Source organism: Macaca nemestrina, chromosome 1, assembly GCF_043159975.1.
Source record: "Macaca nemestrina isolate mMacNem1 chromosome 1, mMacNem.hap1, whole genome shotgun sequence".
Lineage (NCBI taxonomy): Eukaryota > Metazoa > Chordata > Mammalia > Primates > Cercopithecidae > Macaca > Macaca nemestrina.
In genome coordinates this window covers 149,650,596-149,672,033 of record NC_092125.1, presented here as the reverse complement: position 1 = coordinate 149,672,033, position 21,438 = coordinate 149,650,596, and the positions used below count along the sequence as shown (strand labels likewise).

Genomic DNA, 21,438 nt, shown 5'->3' with positions numbered 1-21,438 from the left:
CTTTATGTGATATTATTCATGTAGCTAATGTTTCTTAGATTCTCAAGTAAGTGAAAAGCTATTATTTTTCCTACTACAAGTACCAGTTTTATTTAACTTTGATTATCTCCAATTATACTTCTACCAGTAAAGACACCGGAAATCAATGTTTTGTGTGTTATATCATCCCTCTAAAAAGGAACAGCTGCTTTGAAGTTTGGCTCACTTTGGACCCTTGGTAAACAACATAAAATTAAAAGTTATAAAAATGCTTCTACTTCAGACTGATTATCCAGACTTCAACAACTTTGAAATATAGCTGGCTTTAACAACTACAGGAAATATCTAGTTCATTTCAACAAATACATTGTTAGTTCCCACTACTTGCCTAGAATGAAAGGGACTGAACAAATCAGACAAAGTGAATTCTTCCTCCCAAGAGGTTATATTTTTGTTTGGATGACAAGCCTTATATAAATGAAAAACAGGAAAATATAAGACAATATAAAGCTGTCTCAAGGCTTCTGCATTTGCCATTCTGCCAGAAACATTGTGCCTCCAGGATATCTCATGTCTGGTTTGCTGAATAGCAATAATTAATATACAAAGCTTAGAAATTTCCCAGTGTTTCCCAAAGTAATGCCATGACTCATGCAAGTATTTACTTTTACAGATACTCTAAAATATACTTCTTCCAAAAGGGGTATCAATGACATATTCTACAATGCCTCAATATGGAGCACATAATTCGGAACAGTCTCTGACATCCAAGATCTCCACCAGCTAATCTCTTATCTCTTAAACAGGCTCACCCATATCATTTCACTATCCAAGAACCTTCCACTTGAGTCATACCAAACTTTTCATGTTTCTACAACATCCTATACAGTATCATAACTCCATAGCTTTGCCTTTAATGTCCTATATACCCTAAATGTTCTGCCACCTCTTTTTGTGTGTGTGAGACAGAGTCTCGCTCTGTCGCCAGGCCACAGGGCAGTGGCACGATCTCGGCTCACTGCAACCTCCACCTCCTGGGTTCAAGCGATTCTCCCGCACACGCCACCACGCCCAGCTGATTTTTGTATTTTTAGCAGAGATGGGGTTTCACCATGTTGGCCAGGATTGTCTCAATCTCTTGACCTCGTGATCCGCCCACCTTGGCCTCCCAAAGTACTGGGATTACAGGCATGAGCCACCGTGACCTGCCTCTTCCACCTCTCTTAATGCTTAGAGTACTACTAATTTTTCAAGATCCAGTTCTAACAGCACTACCTTTCTGAAGCCATCCACATGCTACCAATCCCTTTCTTCTCTATGCTGCTGTAGTACTTTACACTCCCTTTATTATAGTACTTCCCACATTACTCCCTGATTTTTTAATTACCTGTCTGCTCTTCTACTAGCCAATGAGGTTCTTATGGATATATTTAACAAACTGAACTAATGGATTTTGAGAACCTACTGTGTGTCGGACACTGGCTAGGTTCTAGAGATGCAAAGATATGAAAATCTACTTGCTGCCCTCAAGGAACGTGCAGCCTCGTACTGAGGCAAACATGCAAATAATTACTTGTCACAACTGCTCCACAAAAGTGTTATTTATGGAACAGCAGGAGAAAGAGAGAAGGTAAGGTCTAAGCTTAACTGGGGAAATGAGGGAAGGTTTCACACAAGCAACAGTGGTTCAGCTGAAATAGGAAGGAGACTCTAATCAAACAACAAGTCAATGACTTTTTTTTTTTAGTAGGAAGACATTTCAGAAGCATGGAAAATCATGAAAATATGACAGAAGACGAAGCGTCTAAGGACAAAGAGATAGCACAGTAATTCTGAAATATAAATGGAATGGAATGAAAAAAAATCCAAGATTTTTCTAATTCAACTCTTTCCTACTCTACTAACAAGAACTTTGACATATATCAGAAGAACAGCACTGGACGCAGTGGCTCATGCCTATAACCCCAGCACTTTGGTAGGCCAAGGCAGGAGGACTGCCTGAAACCAGGGGTTCAAGACCCGCCTTGGCAACACAGCGAGACACCATCTCCTTAAAAAAAAAAAAGAAGAAGAAGAAGAAGAAAAAGAAATTTTTTTAAATTAGCCAGGCATGGTAGCATGTGCCTGTTGTCCCAGCTACTCAGGAAGCTGAGGCAAGAGGATCACTTGAGCCCAGGAGTGTGAGGCTATAGTGAGGTATGAACACACCACTGGACTTTAACCTGGGTGAGAGTGAGATTCTGTATCAAAAAAAAAGGGAGAACATGTAGATGTCATCTACATGACAGTTTTCTACTTATTTCTAGGAATTACACCTATTTTAACTAAAACAAAATCAGTGTTGCTAGGTCAGCAAAAGATGGGGCTCCTAATTAGGGTCTCTAGATTTCATGATTTGCCTTATTTATAATGCTACCCATTTATCTGATAATTATCTGTCTAGAGGTATGAGGCAAACTTAATATTTAGTTTAGAATAAGAGTACGAGCTCTGGGTCCCTTTTGGCCCTGACTCATGGTATTTTCACTGACATCAGGAAAATAACCAAAATGACAAATGAAACTAATAAAACAAAACAAAACTCCTGAGTGTAAGATACCATCATCTTCCAAACTCTACCTGCACTGGGCACACAGTCCTTATGGTTCCTTTAAAGCAGCACGGGTCATTCTTATAGTGAGAAGCATCAAGGGCTAGTAGCATCTACTTTGATAACTAAGGAAGGTAGAGATATACTGCACCTTTGGTCCTCGAGTCTTGGTAGTTTTTCCCATCAACTTTTCATCATCAATTTCACATTGTTCCAGAAGATCCAAAATATCTTCCTCCTTCAAAAAATATTCTAATTAAAATTACAATCACTAATGGACTCTAGAATTTTTCCAAGTTGATTAATCTCCACAAAATAATGCAGAGCAAGGATTCCCAAAATTATTTAGTGAAGACTGCTCAGAACAAAGGAGAAATATTAAAGGGTCATGGCAAATTCTCTTGAAACTTTCACTAAAATCTGGCATTATAATTAATATATAGCCAAAATCTATTCTGTATTAATTATCATAAACAAATGTACCTTTAGAGTACAGTACAGTATTAAAATCTTAGAGTATAATAATTCAATAAACTAGTTCATTGGACACTAAAATTTCTGGAAAGTTCAAGCTAATTTCCAGATTTCAAGTTTATGAATCATTTCTATACAGATTAGTGTAAAATAATACTAAACCTCCAGACAGAAAACTGATAATTGGACTAACAGTTTCACTTAGAAACATTCTAACGTGAGTATCTGCTGACTGGGCACTATTTAATGAAAACCTTTCAAAATTTCAATGATTGCACAAACGTATTTTTAGAACTTTATAAAGGTTTTCATTTTAAAGTCATCAAAGGTGGCAAAAAGTCACAAGTGCCCTAACACCTTTCTTGTGTTCTTCTAGAGTCATATTCTGAATCAAAAGGAGATTTTATAAAAGCATATACCCCGGTGGATATTAGGCAAGTCAGAACAATACAACTATAATAGGTACACTGAAAGAGGTATAATCAACTGTATCATTGAGTTATTTAAGAAAGGATGCTAGAAAAGGTTTTTGAAGAAACTAGAAATCTCACTGTACAGTAGAAATGTGTAAAATAAGTTACTCTTTGCCCCAATCTAAGGAAATTTAGCTATTGAAATCCCAAAATACTCTTCTTATACATTTTTTATTAAATAATAATCTTACAATGAATTCCATGGATAGCAGTACAATATAGCCAAAAAGAAACTCAAGGAGTTCTGCTTCTGTTTAGGAGAAATATAACAGATGATACATTCATCATAACAGCCAGAAAAGGCCAGATAAACTAAACAATCATATTTTCTAAAACACCAGAAAGCTGTAGGTAAAAAGTAATGCAAAGAAACTAAATTCCAAAGAGAGACAAGCTCTTCCTAGGTGAGCAGAGATGAGTGGCCATTTTCTTCTTTGGGGTCATCTGTCATGTCTGGACATATGTAGGCAGAGATCAGGTCTAAACTAGAGAGCTTCTACTAGGATAAAAAGAATCTTCTTGAAATGCTCCCTTTTAGAATCCTGAGCTACTATATTGAGAGGTCTGACTACCCTGCTGAGAGACTGTGTAGGGAGGAAGAGATACCAGCCAGCTCCCAGATGTTCCAGCTATCTTATCTGACACACCAGGCATGTGAGTGAAGCTACCCTGGATTTCTAGCCCCAGTTGGGCATTCAGATATATGCTACTATATGATTCACCCAAGGAAAGACAATCAGAAGAACCACTCAACTGTGCCCAGCCAAGATTGCAGAGTAATGAGCAAATAAATGAAGTGGTCTGTCGTGCTACAATAGAAAACTGATGGACCTTTTACTAAGGTGTACAGATTAGTGTGTGTGTGTGTTTCATTTACTTCCTCTCATATGCCAGATCTATGTAGTATCAAGAAAAAGTACTATATAATGTTTGTTATAATCCAAAAAATAAGAATGCTACAAACCACTAGGTTAATTCCATGGGTTTCTTTATCCAGTTACAGATACACATCTATGTAATAAGATATGTTTTTATAATATATTGATATTACTACATAATATCACAATTCTCTACTCTACAATTTGTCTTGGTAGATATCTTATTTATGAAGTAAGTTGGTTCATCATGAAATGTTACCAACTGTTAAAATAAAAAGCTTGGGGAAAGCATATCTTAAAAGTAAGATATTTTTATATGTTGGACCAAGGTGGCTTGTCTGTAAAGACATATTGTTTAGCTTTATTCTTTTTTCTCTATATAAACATTCATTCTCTTACCTTCATCCTTTTCAAAGGATTATTCAACTCTCGCTGGAATGAAGCTGCTCTTCCTGAAAGGAAGGTCTGAAAGGCAACAGCTAACAAATTTTCATACTTTTCAAGTAGTGCTTTATCTTCAGGAGGATAAATTCGTCTACAACAAAATCAGATAAACCAAATTTTTAAAAAGAAGCTGTCACAGCTCAATAGTTAACATCAACTCCACAGATAATCCTTGACCACCTATTCTATACTAGTCATATTGCCAGGTATAAGCATTTCTATACTGATTAGTACAAAATAATATTAAATATTAAACCTCCAGAGAGAAAACTGATAATTGGCCTAATAGATTCACTCAGTAACTTTCTAATGTAACTATTTGCTCACTGGGCACTAATTAACGAAATTCTTTCAAAACTTTAATGATTGCACAAGAGTATTTTTACAACTTTATGAAGGTTTTCAGTCTATAGTGATTGATAGTGGCACAAATCCACAAATAAAGTTTATCTAGAGAATTAGCATTAAACAATGCAGTTCCAGAAGGCACAGTATAAGGGTTTAGTTAGGGCAAAATGGTTGGAGAAGAATGGTGATTGGGCAAATTGCAGAAATATTGAACTTTGTAGGAGAGTGTTCAGTTAATAAGGGATACTACAGGAGTTTTTTACTTAGTGTGGTTACCGAAGTATACAAAAATGTAGGCAGTGGTTTTGATGATCTCTTTTGTAGTGATGGAATTTGCCTCTCTAGTGAAGTGGGTAGAGGTGGAGTGGGAGGAATGTGTTCTCATCACTACTGTTGATGGTGTTAAGGCCATGAAAGAACATCTTACCATGAGTGCAATAATGCCCTTACACATTCCTTTATCCTGCTCAGGCAATGTCAAAAGTTGGAAAGTGGGCAGTCTTTCCAAGAACACAATGAGCTGGGTGGGGTGGGGAGGTTTGCTTCTGTCAAGGGTGATATTGTGGAACGGTTCCAGTTTAACACAGCCCACATCTCTCTCCACTGTCCCATACCTAACTCCTTCAAACATTTTCATTATTTGCTTGGTTCCTGAAAAAGTACAGTAACCACTATAGATTGGCAGGAAGAATACCAAGAGACCTGAATTCTGACATTTTTTAAACACCACATTATAACTAAATACAGTCACAGGATAACGGCGGGTTAAAAGGACCTCCTACAACCACCCAGAGGCTGGCTAGCAGGAGCATTGTCAAGGCTGAACCATCTCCTTGCTGACTACCTTTCTTTCTTGAAAGACAGTAAGCAAAAGTACTTGCTTGGAATCAAAGAAAAATGCTTAAAATAAGCACACAAGATTAAAACATGAAGGATCATTGCTTTGATACTTCATTTTTTCAATCTATACAAAAATACCAGCACAGTTACCTATAATTTCCCATATGTCGATTTTCATGTTCTTCTCGTGAGATCTGCTTTCGTACTTGAGCGAGTCTCTCTTTCTGGAAATGAGAAAAATTTTACAAATAAAACCTGACGAGTGAATTATGCAATTTAAATTGTGGGTTCTTTCTTAAAACTTTCATACCAACTCTTCTTTCCGCCTCTCCAACTGGTGTCTCTGCTGTTCCCAGTCTGAGGAGCCTGGTAAGAGCCTTTTAATTGAATTTTGACCATAGAGCCTCCTTTGAGCCTCAGCTTTTTGTTTGGCCAAGTTTCTTCTTTTGTCACTGGTCCTAAAATATAAAACATAAGACCAAATTCTAGAATTCGAACAAGTTCTGATCTTATCCCGGTGAGGAGAATGTGCAGAACAGGAGACATAGTGAAGCTCAGAATCAACGTTTATTAAACTTATATATTCACTTACATTATATTCATCTAACCATACCTCAAATATGGCACTCTGGCAATAGATATGGTAAATAGAAATTCTGAAGACACAGAGACAAAATGGAAACAGTGTATGTTTTAGAGGATCCGAGAGACCTAGTTTCACATTGTGTCCCAACAATTTACCACTATACAATCTTGGGCTGGTCAATTAACTGCCTACTTTGGAGATAGTTTCCCCATCTAAAATGTCAGCAATACTGTTTCCTCCTTGAGTTCTTATAAGATTAATTTGTGGTATCATTAATAGGTACTTAATAAGAAATGGTTCTCTTCTCCTTCTTCAACCCAATTCCATTTATACTGACCATTCTTTAATATATTTTCATTTCTGACCAAAATCCCAGCCTAACAATCATCATTTATTTGAAAACATCTGCATAGTCCTTCCCATTCTTTACTCAATTATGAAAATTCACTTCTAACTCTCTGATTTTCAAGGAAAAGTCCTGTTTTGGGATTATTTTCCTCTAAACCACTTTCTCTCTCTTCCCTGCCACGTAGCTGGTAAAATAACACAAACCTGAGGATTTTTTTCTCCAACCCCTCCAACTTAAACTCTACCATACCATCATTGAAAGACCTAGCAGAAACAGGGTTACTCCAAGAAAAAAGGAAAAGCAAGGCCAATTCGGCCCTCGCCTTTGGGGGAAACAAAAAAACAAACAGAAACAAAAAACAAAAATAAAACAGAGTTCTATCCTTAAGGTTACATTTCCATGCTTCTATTGTCATTAGGCTGGTAGGGCCCAGATAAGAGTGAAAACCAAAGGAAAGGGAACAAGAAGGCCATTTGGCTAGCTTCTAGTGCAGAGGTAAGAGAAGTGCTTACATTTACATATTGCCTCATTTAATTCATCAGGAGATTGCATTAAGAATACGGGTCCAGGTCAGGCGCGGTGGCTCACACCTGTAATCCCAGCACTTTGGGAGGCCGAGGCAGGCAGATCACGAGGTCAGGAGATCAAGACCATCCTGGCTAACACGGTGAAACCCCACCTCTACTAAAAATACAAAAAAATTAGCCGGGCGTGGTGGCAGGCGCCTGTAGTCCCAGCTACTCAGGAGGCCGAGGCAGGAGAATGGCATGAACCCAGGAAGCGGAGCCTGCAGTGAGCCCAGATCGCGCCATTGCACTCCGGCCTGGATGACAAAGTAAGACTCTGTCTCAAAAAAAAAAAAAAAAAAGAATATGGGTCCAAGGCCCAAATAATAAAGAGTGTTCTTTTGCCTCAAGTATGTACCATCACAACTTGACCTTGCAGGAATGTTAGGAAACTGATCTATTCTCTTTCATGACTGAGGGAAGAGAGAGATCCTCTCATATTGTTTTATACTCAGAAAAGGAAAGAGAAGTGAAACTAAAGGCGGGTAGCCTGGCACGTAGGAACCAGACCTGAAACCAAGGAATCAGACCCGAAACCAGACCTGGGCCTGCCTGACCTAAGTCTGGTAGTTAAAATTCAACCCCTGACCTAGCAACTGATGTTATCTATAGATTCCAGACATTGTATGGAAAGACACTGTGAAACCTCCTGTTCTGTTTCACTCTGACCATCAGTGCTCACAGCCCCGTCACGTACCTCCTGGCTTGCTCAACTGATCACGACCCTCTCACGCGGACCCCCTTAGAGTTGTGAGCCCTTAAAAGGGACAGAAGTTGAGCACCTGATGAGCTTGGATTTTAACACGTTAGCCTGCAGATGCTCCCAGCTGATTAAAGCCACTCCCTTCACTATCTCGGTGTTTAAGAGGTTTTGTCCACGGCTCCTCCTGCTACAGTTCTTGGTTCCTGACCGGGAAAGCGAGGTGATTAATGGATGGCCGAGGCAGCTCCTTAGGTGGCTTTAGCATGCCATGTGGAACATCCCTGCGGGGGACTCCAACCAGCTGGAGTGACAAGCATCCTGAGAGCGCTCCCAATTAGGCATTTGCCCCGTGGGACGCCTCGCCAGAGCAGTGTGTGGCAGGCCCCCGTGAAGGATCAATGCAGTGGCTGAACACCAGGAACCGGCACTTGGAGTCTAGTCATCTAGAACTTGGTAAGATTAGTCTTTGGAACTTGCCCACTCCACTTGAGTGGAAGCGTGGCCTGATCACCCACGGTGTGCCTTTATCGGCGCTTTGGTTTTGGTTTTGACTTGGTTTGAATTGCTTGACGGGACTGGTCTTGGGAACTTGCCTACTCCATTTGAGTGGAAGTGTGGCCTGATCTCCCATGGTGTGCCTGTACCGGCACTTTTTTTTTTGTTTTTGACTTGACTTGGATTGCTTGATACTTTGGTTTTGGTTTTGAACTGGCTTGGATTTCTGGATACTCTGATATTGGTTTTGATTTTGGTTTGGTGTAAACTGCAAAAGTGTGTGTGTGCCCCCTTTACCTGTTCTTTGTTTTGTGGGGTGCGTGTGGTGTGAGTGTGGTGTTTTGTCTCGAAGAAGCATAGGTCAGGCACAAAGTAAGCCCATCCCACTAGGAACTATGTTGAAAATTTCAAGAAAGGATTTAAGGGAGATTACATTGTTACTATGACACCAAGAAAACTTAGAACTTTGTGTGAAATAGATTGGCCAGCATTAGAGGTGGGTTGGCCATCAGAAGGAAGCCTAGACAGGTCCGTTGTTTCAAAGGTATGGCACAAGGTAACCTGTAAGCCAAGGCACCCAGACCAGTTTCCATACATAGACAGTTACAGCTGGTTTTAGACCCCCTCCCCACCTACAGTAGTTAAGAGAACAGCAGCATAAGTGGCTGGCAGAGGGAAGGAAAGACCAGCAGAGAGAAAGAGAGGAAAGAGACAGAGAGAAAAACAGGCAAAGAGAGAGAGGAAGAGACAGAGAGGAAGAGACAGAGAGACAAAGGAGTCAAGAAACGAGAGAGAGACAGAGAAAGAGAGAGGCAGAAAGAGAGGAAGAGACAGAGGCAGAAGGAAAGTCAAAGAGAGAGAGACAGCAAGTCAAAGAGAGAAAGAGAGAAATATACAAGTAGTTAAGAAAAAAAAAACAGTATACCATATTCCTTTAAAAGTCAAGGTAAATTTAAAATGTATAATTAATAATTAAAGGTATTCTCAGTAACCCTGTAACACTCTAATACCACTTTGTTGTCAGTGTAAACAAGGGTGTATCCCTAAAGCACTGAGTCCTTCCTATCAAAAATCCTTAACCCAGTAACCTGCGGATGGCCCAGATGCATTCAATCTGTAGCGCAGCTGTTTTGCTAACAGAAGAAAAAAAAAGGCCATCTATACCAATTCTAAATTAATTGAGACTAAACAAGGTCTTATTAATAGCAAAGGATAATTGAAATCCCAAACTTACAAGGTTTTCAACAAAAGTAAAGTTTGCTAAAAGTTAGCAGTGTAACATGTATTATAGTAATTTCTAATCTTGTGGCCTTAGACAGTCTAGTCCCCAGACATAAAGGAAGTTCACTTTGGAAAAGAATGGTTATCCTAAAAAAAAAAAATGGAAAAAAGAGGGGGAGACAGAATTTAGGTAAAAAGGGTGTTATATGGTAAATTCTTGTCCTGAAATAAATTAACTGGTTGCTTAAAGAAATGTTTGTAATAAGTCAGAAAGTGGAGACATGTCGAAGAATTGTCTACGAAAGTCATGAAAGAAAAAAATGTTATGCAAAAAATGTTGTATAATTTAAAAGTAATAAGGCCTCCTGAGTTTATGTGCAAGGTGTATAAGGAAAGAAAAATATACCTTTGGTAAAAGGATTATAAGGAGGCATAAGAATGTGGATTTTTGCCTACATTAAAAGGTTAAAAAAACTATTGTTTTGAAAGTTTAAGCAAGTTTTAAAACGTTGATTGTAAAGAAAATTATGTGCGTAAACATATTAGCTAAAGTTAAAAAGGTATCATCCAGTTTTTCTGTGAACTGGACATTAAAGCAAAAATGCAACAGGTTTTTCTTAAAGCACCAACCTGCTCTTTAACAAAAATTATGAAAGGTTAAAAAGAGTCTATAAAATCTTACGTTATGCTCAAACATTAAAAATTTGATAAATACGTCTACAAGGTTTTATTAAAATTAAGTTTAACATTAATAACACACTAATATAAAGGTAAAATTTAGCTTATCTGGTATAAAAGTCATACAAGAAGCATTATTAAATATAAAATGGTGCTTAGTTCTCTTTGGTCTAAAAACTAATAAAAATAGGTGCTAAAGGAAACATTCATTTTACTAGAAGATCACAGAAGTTAAAGACTTAAAACAAACTTTGGCAATTAAGACAGCATACCAAGATGCAAATGCCTGGTTGGAATGGATCAAATATTCCATCTGCACATTAAACAGAAGCAATTATTATGCTTGTGCACATGGCAGGCCAGAGGCCCAGATTGTCCCCTTTCCACTAAGGTGGTCCTCCAGTCCACCAAGAATGGGCTCTATGGTAGCTCTTTTCCAGGATTCTACAGCCTGGAGTAATAAGTTGTGCCAAGCTCTCTCTGCTATATCCCAAAGTCCAGCACCCTGCAGGTCAGCCTCTGAGGGCCATGCAGCCTCCGTCTCCGAACACTAAGTTCATTTCATGTCTCTCGTGACAGGGAGGAAACTTAGCATTACTTGGAGACCTGAAGGGATGCAGTGAGCTTAAGAATTTTCAAGAGCTTCTTAATTAGTCAGCCCTTGTTGATCCCCGAGTGGATGTGTGGTGGTATTGTGGTGGACCTTTACTGGGCACTCTGCCGAATAACTAGAGTGGCACTTGTGCTTTAGTCCATTTGGCTATCCCTTTCACCCTGGCATTTCATCAACCAGAGGAAGAAAAAAAGAATAAGACATCATAAAACCAGAGAAACCCCTTAAAGGTCTTTCAACTCTCACATCTATTTAAATGCAATTGGAGCCCCACAAGGAATACCAGATCAATTTAAAGTCTGAAATCAAATAGTTACAGGATTTAAGTCAATATTTTGGTAGACAATAGTCAATAAAAATATAAATTAGATAAACTACATCTATTTCAACCAACAGCAACAAGGTTTTCATAAGTTCAAAGAAAAACTCAGGTTGGCCCCAGTCCTGAGGCTACCTGACCTGACAAAACTATTTACACATTATGTGTCCAAAAAAAAAAAAAAGGTAGTTGGAGTTTTACCCCAGACTATAGGGCCTTGACCAAGGCCAGTGGCCTATCTCTCAAAACAACTAGACGAGGTTTCCAAAGGCTGGCCCCCATGTCTAAGGGCACTGGCAGCAACAGCCCTGTTAGCACAAGAAGGAGATAAGCTAACTCTTAGGCAAAACCTAAAGTACCCCCATGCTGTGGTGACTTTAATAAGTACCAAAGGACACCATTAGCTAATGAATGCTAGACTAACTAGATACCAAAGCTTGCTCTGTGAAAATCCCCACATAACCATTGAAGTTTGCAACACCCTAAAACCTGCCACCTTACTCCTGGTATCAGAGAGCCCAGTTAAACATAACTGTGTAGAGGTATTAGACTCAGTTTATTCTAGCTGGCCCAACCTCCGAGACCATCCTTTAAACATCAGTAGAGTGGAAGCTGTACGTGGATGGGAGCAGCTTCACCAATCCCTGCAAAGTGACTATGAAAAAGATGACAAATGCTGCTCCAGTCAAACCTGGAAGCTGACTGGTCCACGCATGGCCAAAGCATGAGAAAACTCATCACGGGACTCATTTTCCTTAAAATTTGGACTTTTACGGTATGAACTTCAACTGACCTTCTTCAGACTGAGGACTGTTCCCAGTATATACATTAAGTCACCGAGGTAGGACAAAAGATTGCTACAGTCCTATTATTTTATGGTTATTATAAGTGTACCAGGACTCTAAAAGAAACTTGTTTGTATAATGCTATTCTATCCAAGGTATGTAGCCCAGTCTCTAAAAGTTATGTTTGTAGAGAAACTGTAACAGGAGATCAATGGCCATAAGAAGACCAAGAATTAGTACCTACAGACCCAGTTCCTGATAAATTCCTGGCTCAGAAAATATCACCCTGATAACTTCTAAGACCTAAAAGCCTCAATCATTAAACAATACTGTATAGCAAGAGTGGGGAAGGACTTCACCCTTCCTATAGAAAGACTCAGCTGCCTCAGGCAAAAACCGTATAATAGAACTACAAAACCAGCCACCTAGTGGAGTTCAAACCATACTAAAAAAAATCCATTTAGTAAATTCCCAAAGTTGCAAACCATTTAGGCTCACCCAGAATCCCTCTAGGACTGGACAGCCCCCACTAGGTTATACTAGATATGTGGACATAGAGTCTATCCTAAGCTACCTGACCGGTGGACAGGCAGTTGTGTTATTGGCACTATTAAACCATCTTTCTTCCTACTGCCCATAAAAACAGACGAACTCCTGGGTTTCCCTGTCTATGCTTACCATGAAAAGTGAAATGTAGCCACAGATTATTAAAAAGATAATGAAATGGCCTCCTAAAAACATTATACAATACTATAGGCCTGCCACTTAGACACAAGATGACGCATGGGGATACCAGACCCCCATTTACATGCTCAAGCAAATCATATGGTTGCAAGCTGTTTTAGAAATCATCACTAATAAAACCGGTCAAGCCTTGATTGTTCTAGCCCGGCAAGAAACTCAGATGAGGAATGCTATCTATCAAAATAGACTAGCTCTCGACTACTTGCTAGCAGCTAAAGAAAGGTTTGTGAAAAATTTAACCTTACTAATTGCTTTCTACACATAGATGATCAGGGGCAAGTAGTTGAAGACATAGTTAAAGATACAACAAAACTAGCACATGTGCCCGTGCAAGTGTGGCATGGATTTGATCATAAGGCCATGATTAGAAATTGGTTCCCAGCACTAGGAAAATTTAAAACTCTTATAATAAGAGTTATAATAGTAATAGGAACTTGCTTATTGCTCCCTTGTTTGCTACCTGTACTTCTTCAAATGATAAAAAGTCTCATCACTACCTTAGTTCACCAGAATGCTTCAGCACAAGTGTACGATATGAATCACTATCAATCTATTGCACAAGAAGACATAAGTAGCGAAAATAAGAGAACTCCCATTAATAAAAAGTAAGAGTCTCAAAGGGGGGGAAATGAGGGAAGAGAGAGACCCTCTCATATTGTTTTATATTGTTTTATACTCATAAAAGGAAAGAGAAGTGAAACTAAAGGCAGGTAGCCTGGCGCCTAGAACCAGATCCGAAACCAAGGAATCAGACCCGAAACCAGGCCTGGGCCTGCCTGACCTAAGCCTGGTAGCTAAAATTTGACCCCTGACCTAGCAACTGATGTTATTTATAGATTCCAGACACTGTATGGAAACACATTGTGAAACCTCCCATTCTGTTCTGTTTCACTCTGACCACTGGTGCTCGCAGCCCCTGTCATGTACCCCCTGGCTTGCTCAATCAATCACGACCCTCTCATGTGGACTCCCTTAGAATTGTGAGCCCTTAAAGGGACAGAAGTTGAGCACCTGACAAGCTCGGATTTTAACACGCTAGCCTGCTGATGCTCCCAGCTGATTAAAGCCACTCCCTTCACTATCTCAGTGTCTGAGGGGTTTTTTCCGCAGCTCGTCCTGCTACAATGACAACATTCAGGCTTGAGTGGCAAGAGGTCCACAGGTGGTCAGGTAAAAGTAATAATTTGAGAAAATAAACAAACATATCCAGAAAACTGCAAGTCATTCAGGATTACTGGAGCTCTGGGTGAATGCAAGAAACTCAGCTTCTCACATGGGCTTGAATACTAGGTTATTGAGCCTCAAATTTAACTTTACACAATGGAGGACATACATTTTTTAAAAGATGGCATAATTATATTTGTATGTGTTAAAGATTATGCCCTTGGCAGTATATACAGTGGCTTAGAAGTAGATGAGAAAAGAAGCAGGAAGTTAAGATGAGATGTTATTTCATTAACAAATATAAAGTATGAGGGCTTGGAACAGGGGAGCAAAGAAGGGATTAGAGAAAAAGGGTAAGTTTAGAATAATATTTTGGAGGAAGAATGGATATGCTCTGGTGACTAATTCAGTATCAAGAATAAGAAAGAGAGATGAACTTTTGATGACACCAAGACTTCTTGGTGAGTCCACTGGCATTTTCAATGACGAACACAAATTTGGCTCTGAGATTCCCTAATTAAGGGTAAAGGAAATGCCATGGTTTAGATAACTCTTTAATTTTTTATCTTTTTTCATTTTATTATATCTAGAACAATCATTTTATCATTCTATCATATATCAATGAATATATTATCATATATCCATTTAAAATGGATAAACTTTGTCCACTTTATCTAGAATGATCATTCCTATATAGCATTCAGTTTAAAAGAAAAAGAAGAGAGGAAAAGGAAATAGAAATGAAAAGAGGAATAGAGAGGAACAAAGACTAAACAATCCATAGAAAAAAATAGAGGAAGCAAAAAAAGGGAATGAATAAGAGGAAGGGAAAATAAAGAAAGATGAGATGATATGATGAGTACTCTATGAAAGAAAGAAACATAGATCTATATGCATATCGACAGTAAACAAAACACTCATAGACAAGGACAAGGCAGCCTATTCAAAGGAGTATAAACTTTATCTGACAATGTGGAAACAATCTGATCAGAATATCAGAGCTTATAAATCTCTCTTCTGATACTGGCATCTCTCAGTATCAGTATCACACAAACAGTTTGAACACACACAAAGAATAACAAAAATAAGGACACAGAAGCTCCTTCAGACACATTAAGAAACAAAGAAAATCCAGCTACCCTGAGACATTTTTTTGCATAAAGGAATGTTCGCACTTTCTGGCCTTTAGGAATATTGTCATTCTAAAAACTATTTTCATTTCTATGAATATTCACAGGCATAAATCAGCACTAATGACTCTCAGTACTTACATCACAGGCCAGAATAAAAATTTAACCAAAGACCAAAAAGATTACCATTCACTTAGCATTTTAATTAGCGTTTTCCGTTCAACTGTATCCATATACTGACCTAAGCAGTTTAGTTTACCACTTTCTTGAGTCTTTTCCACTACTTATTACCCTATAATTCCATCCAAGGCATTTCTCTGATCACTTGCTTCACATGCTGTATACTCTAGGAATGTGGAACCACTAGAAGTTCTACCAACTTGTTTTGCTTTGTCTCACTTCCTCATCTTTCTACAAGTAGTTGAATGAAATGCCCTCCCCATACCATTGTCTTCCAACCCAAATTTTATTTAGTACTCACTATTTGTTAATTCCAGATATGGCCCTGGGGATACAAAGAGAACCAGACAGGGCCATTACCCTCAAGCAGCTGACCAAATAAAGAAAGTGGGAGCAATGGCATATAAACAAAAACACAGAGTATGATGAGTACTATTTTGAAAAGTAGGGGGAAGCATGATGATAGCACAAAGGAGTAAGTAAACCATTTTGCCTCAGCAAAGGCTTCAAATAGAATGTCAGGCTTGAGCTAGGTTTTATGAATGTGCTGACAGAAAATGCGGTATTCATACACATACAATAGAATGTTATTCAGCCTTAAAAAGGAGGAAATTCTGACACATGATACAACATCGAAGAACTTGAAAACATTATGCCAGTTACTTTAAGCCAGTAACAAAGGGACAAGTACATATGATTCCACTCTTATGAGATACCGAGAGTAGGACACTCAAATTCACAGAGACACAAGACATAGTGATGGTTTCCAGGGACTGGGGAGAGGGAAGAATGGGGAGTTAGTGTTTAATGGGTACAGAGTTTCACTTTTGCAAGATTAAAAGAGTTCTGGAGATGGATGGTGGTGATAGTTGCACAACAATGTGAAGTACTTAATGTCACTTATACACTTAAAAATGGTTAAAATGGTAAATTTTATGTTAAGTGTATTTTACTACAATTTAAAAATATCAGTTGGCATTCACCAAAAATACAAAGGTGAACAAATACTAAATGAGAACAAGTGCAAAGGTACAGAAATTTGAAACTGTACCACAAAAGAGTTCTTAGAAAAGTCATTTCCAAGGCAAAGCAAAGGAACAAGAAATGATCAGGTTGGAAAGAGATGCTAAGGGCCAGCTCAAAAAGTGCTTTGCATATAATATAAAGATCAAAAAGTGCCTTGTACATAATTCAAAGGAGTATAAACTTTATCTGACAATGTGGAAACAATCTGATCAGAATATCAGAGCTTATAAATCTCTCTTCTGATACTGGCATCTCTCAGGGTTCTGTCCCTGCCCTTCTCAAAACATACAGTCCTACTGTGTGATCTCATCCATTAGATTCAAGGGCAATCTATACATGAATATCAATCCAATAGATATCTCTATCTCCTGGGGCCCTGTATATCAAATTTTCCATTTAACATTGTCTCAAAGCATCCCAAAATTAGCATGTTTAAAACTGAATCATCTTTCTTTTCCTTTCTACCTTCCCTCGTTACTTTTCTAAGCCTCTTTCTCGCCTATAATCTTCATCTCAATGAACGGCACATCATCAGACAAGTCATCCAAGCCAGAAGCCTAGGAATCATAGGAGGCACTGGATTCCCAGTACCTATTGCAGTGGTAGTGGACTTGGAATAAATGGTTGTTGAATGATTTGCAGAACAACAGAAAGGAAGCTGCAAAATGGGATGGAGGTTAGTGCTGGAAGCAGGAAGGAAGCCAATAAAATAGCCCAGGAGAAAGATAAGAAGTTTTCAACCTTGGAGAGGAGATGGAGAAATAAAGCGATAGTCAGAAATTTGACAGGATTCATTCAATTCATAATAATGTTAAGTATAACTCCCAGCTTTCTATACTGCACTTTCATGTGAATCATTTTGCCATTAACTTTAGCAAAGCAAACTGGATAATTACTATTGTACTGTACTTATCTATGAGCATATATATTTCCCTTTTAACAATTAAGCTACTTAAGGTGGGGAAATTTTATTCATTTCTGTATCTCTAGCTTCTAGCAAGTTATAGGCTATTTAAAAATGTCTAGTAGGCCAGGCACAGTGGCTTAGACCTGTAATCCCAGCACTTTGGGAGGCTGAGGCAAGTGAATCACCTGAGGTCAGGAGTTCAAAACCAGCCTGGTCAACATAGCGAAACTCCATCTCTACTAAAAATACAAAAATTAGCCGGGAGTGCTGGCAGGCCCCTATAATCCCAGCTACTCGGGAAGCTGAGACAGGAGAATCGCTTGAACCTGGGAGGCAGAGGTTGCGGTGAACCGAGAGCACACCACTGTACTCCAGCCTAGGTGACAGAGACTCTGTCTCAAATAAAAAAAAAAAAAAAGTCCAGTAAATACGTATGAGTGATTTGCTTTAACTTTTGTTTGTTGGAGGTATTTGATATTGTTAGCAGACAAAAAAAATAAATAAATAAACCCAGCAAGAGGAACATGATCGAAGGAGAAAATAATTCAACTTTGGCAATATTGAATTTAAGTGTTATCAGAACACTATCCATTCATTCATTTGTTTACTTGCTCACTCACTCACTCACTACATGTTTATTGAGTATCTATTGGACCAGGGCATCCAGGGTACATGGTCAGCAGAGAGCTGTAAATGCTGGACTAGAGCTCCAGAGTGGGTCAAAGCTAGTAAGAGGCACCCCGATCCATATTGCTACATATATGTCAGACTCAAAAATGATGCCACAAAAGGGAGTAAGACTGACACAGGAGAAAAGAGGGCTGAAGCAAGGACAGACACTGTGAGAAAATGACAGGCAGGGAGCAGAAAGTAAGAGAAATCGTAAGAGAAGACTAAGGAATGCTCAAAGTTAGGTAAACTCAGAGACTAGTGTCAGAGAAGTCCACTGAGACTAAATGTTCAATGATAGGGTAGCATTAAATGCTGCAAGCCTGTAACCCATGAATTAGTTGTAAACAAGGGACAGACAAGAAATTTAACTTAATTTAATTTAATCTAATTAACAAGTATTTCAGACCCAAGGACTCATGGGTTTGTGACTGTCTTTTCTAGGTTCTATTTTAATGATTGTAATAGAATATTCATGGAGGAAAAAGATTCTTCTTATTAACCCAGTAACACCATCACAGAATGACTGGATTTTCCTTTTATTATAGAAAAAAGAACTTTTACTTGTTCTACATATAACCCTTTTCGTATTTTCTTGTCTCTGAAGACCCCAAGCCTAATGTTTAAAAAAATTATTTGAAGCTGAACTCAAATTGCATTCTGTCATCCAAGTTAAAAAAAGGATCAGTTCTGATCCCCTCCATGTGAGGTTCTGTTTTCACAGCAGTTGTGATGGAATATCCCGAACAATTTATATTCTTCTGAATTTCCTTGAGACTAAAAGCATATGTTCACAAAATGAACCTGAAGGTCATACCATAAGCAAAGCGCTGTACTAAGCATTGTGAAGCAAGTAAAAGTATGTACTCTTCAACTTCAAGGAGCTTAAATCTAATTGAAAAGAAAAACCAGCTGCGCCCAGGTAAAACCCCACAGAGGATAAGAGAGTAAACAAAGTGATAAGCCATATACTATGCAGACAAAAATTCCTTCTAGAGCTCCAAGAAAGGAAAGATTCATTTTGGCCAAAAGGAAGACTTCATAATAAAAGATGGGATTTGAGTCACAGGCAATAAGGAAAGGCATTCAGACTACAGAATAGAATAAATAATCAGTGAGAATGGGCAAGCTATGTGGGAAAAATAATGCGGCAATCAGCCTAACTAAAACAGTGTGGGTTGGAGAGAAACAGGAAATAAGATAGAACAGCTAAGGTTAAGTTATATTAGAAGCTTAGGCTACACGGTGGTAAATGGAACTCTATTTAGGTTCTTGAGCAGAAAGATAACATAATGAAAGGAAGATCATTCCCAATAGTCTGATTAAAATTAATGTAAATAGGGGACTTCTGGATTCACAGAACAATTTGTTCTATCCAAAATTAAAACACTCCATATGAAAATTAATTCTATTTAATAAATAGACAAGAATTTTCCTAGTGTTCTTAGCTCCTGCTTAAGTTACTGTGACATGCCCAGTGAAACTCAAGTCTAACACATGCACCCATGGAGCTCTCCACCCAGCTGGAGGAAGAAGGCACTTCTGAAACATAAGCCTCATTAGCATATGCTCTAAATGTTAAGAACTGTGCTAAATTATCTGTGGAACAACACCAAGAAAGATAAAGAAATGAATTTCTACTTTCCCTTAGTTTTAGGTCTAGAAATTTCTGATTGCTTAAACTATACATACCTCACTTTTAAAAACACCAAAAACACCCACAGATAATGTCCTGAATTGATACCATAAATGGCAAAGTCAAAAGACATGCACGCACAACAAAAAAACTAAACACAAGGCTTATTTAAATAATAGTAGTAAACTTTCATGCAAAAAAACATGTATAGGCATATTGCTTGGAAACATCTTAAATTTGAAAATTGCTTGGAAGCATACCATAACTCTGCTAGAATTCTTGAATGACAATTAGAATAAATTAAAATCATAAAATTACTGAGCTTAAATCACCTCAGAGGCCCTTTAATCCAATACTCTAAGCTCTGTTGGAACACTTCTAATGACAGGTAACTACTATTTCATGAAGTGTTTCAGTCAAACATCTAAAAAATTCATTTTGTAATGAGGCAAAAGGTTTTCCCACATAATAGCATTTCAAATATTTGAATCCCATGATCATGTACACTGCAACCAGCCCTACATCCACACCAGCCAAGTGTTCTCTCAAATTTTACTTACCTCTCTAAATGGAAAAGTTAACTCTCACTGAACAACTGCCTCTCTTTTTTGTTTACATAGGGAGCATGATATAATGGGAAGACCTCTGGGGAGAAAGTTAGGAAATCCATGTTTGAGATTTCTTTTTTAATTTCCTGAATGAACTCTTTGTGCTTTAGTTTCTTCTTATAAGATGAGGAATATAATCTAGATGGTCTCTTAAAGTATTTAACAATTTAATCTTGTACACTATATTAAATAATCATACCTACATTGAAATTTAACCTCATTTACTGCAGGCACAAACTGTTGCCTGGGAAGCAGGTAAAGCAGTATACAGGAGTAGGGAGGAAAGTTTTTTTTTAACTATATGAGTTTAAAGAATAGATGGAATCAAGAAATGAAAAATACAAAATGGATGGAACCAAGAAATAAAAATTACAAAATGGATGGAATCAAGAAATAAAAAATCCAGAATGGATGGAATCAAGAAATGAAAATTACAAAATATAAAAATAAAAAATACTATTCTGAAAAGCCAATTTTATGTACAAATGATTAATCTATGTCAAACGTGGAGATAAATGCCCAAAAGATAGAGAAAATATTTTACCTTACCTTATGTTTAGTAGCTTCAATGCATTTAGCAGCACTCCCCTTTTTACATCATAGTCTATTTTCTGATCAGTTCCAAAGCTTGGGGCTCGGTTAATCTGAAATTTACAAAGAAAACAATATTGGAAGGTAAATAAATATTCAATACATATTTGTTAATTTAATGTGGGATCTCTAGCCAGTAGAACAACCCTACAATAAACCTCAAAGCTTTACATGGTAGATGGCCCAGCTATTATTGCCACATCTCCATTCCGCATCACCCTAGGGCAACAAATTGCAAGGGACTGACTACTGGCACCATCTCCTTCTCACTGCTGCCTTAGTTCAGGAGCTTTACTGTCAGTATAAGCTGACCTCTCCCTCCATTCCACTCTCTCCATTACCCCATGCAATTTAGGTTTCTTAAGTTTAGAAAAGTTAAAAGTGATTTAGCCTAACAAAAAGGTAATAGTGATATTCATGTTACCAACACAGTAATAATTAT

At 38.1% G+C, this 21,438-nt stretch overlaps 1 protein-coding gene across 2 annotated transcripts in view; it reads right to left on the bottom strand.

Moving 5' to 3' along the window:
* Positions 1-21,438, bottom strand: part of LOC105482740 (tubulin tyrosine ligase like 7) — a 101,552-nt gene that overhangs the window by 42,474 nt on the left and 37,640 nt on the right. For both annotated transcript variants that reach the window (XM_071090505.1, XM_011743002.3), the window contains exons 10-14: positions 20,955-21,049; positions 6,337-6,484; positions 6,177-6,250; positions 4,794-4,929; positions 2,721-2,807 (exon numbers count right to left, since the gene is read on the bottom strand). In XM_071090505.1, coding sequence (XP_070946606.1) covers positions 2,721-2,807; positions 4,794-4,929; positions 6,177-6,250; positions 6,337-6,484; positions 20,955-21,049 — 540 coding nt within the window. The remainder of the gene's footprint in view (positions 1-2,720; positions 2,808-4,793; positions 4,930-6,176; positions 6,251-6,336; positions 6,485-20,954; positions 21,050-21,438) is intronic.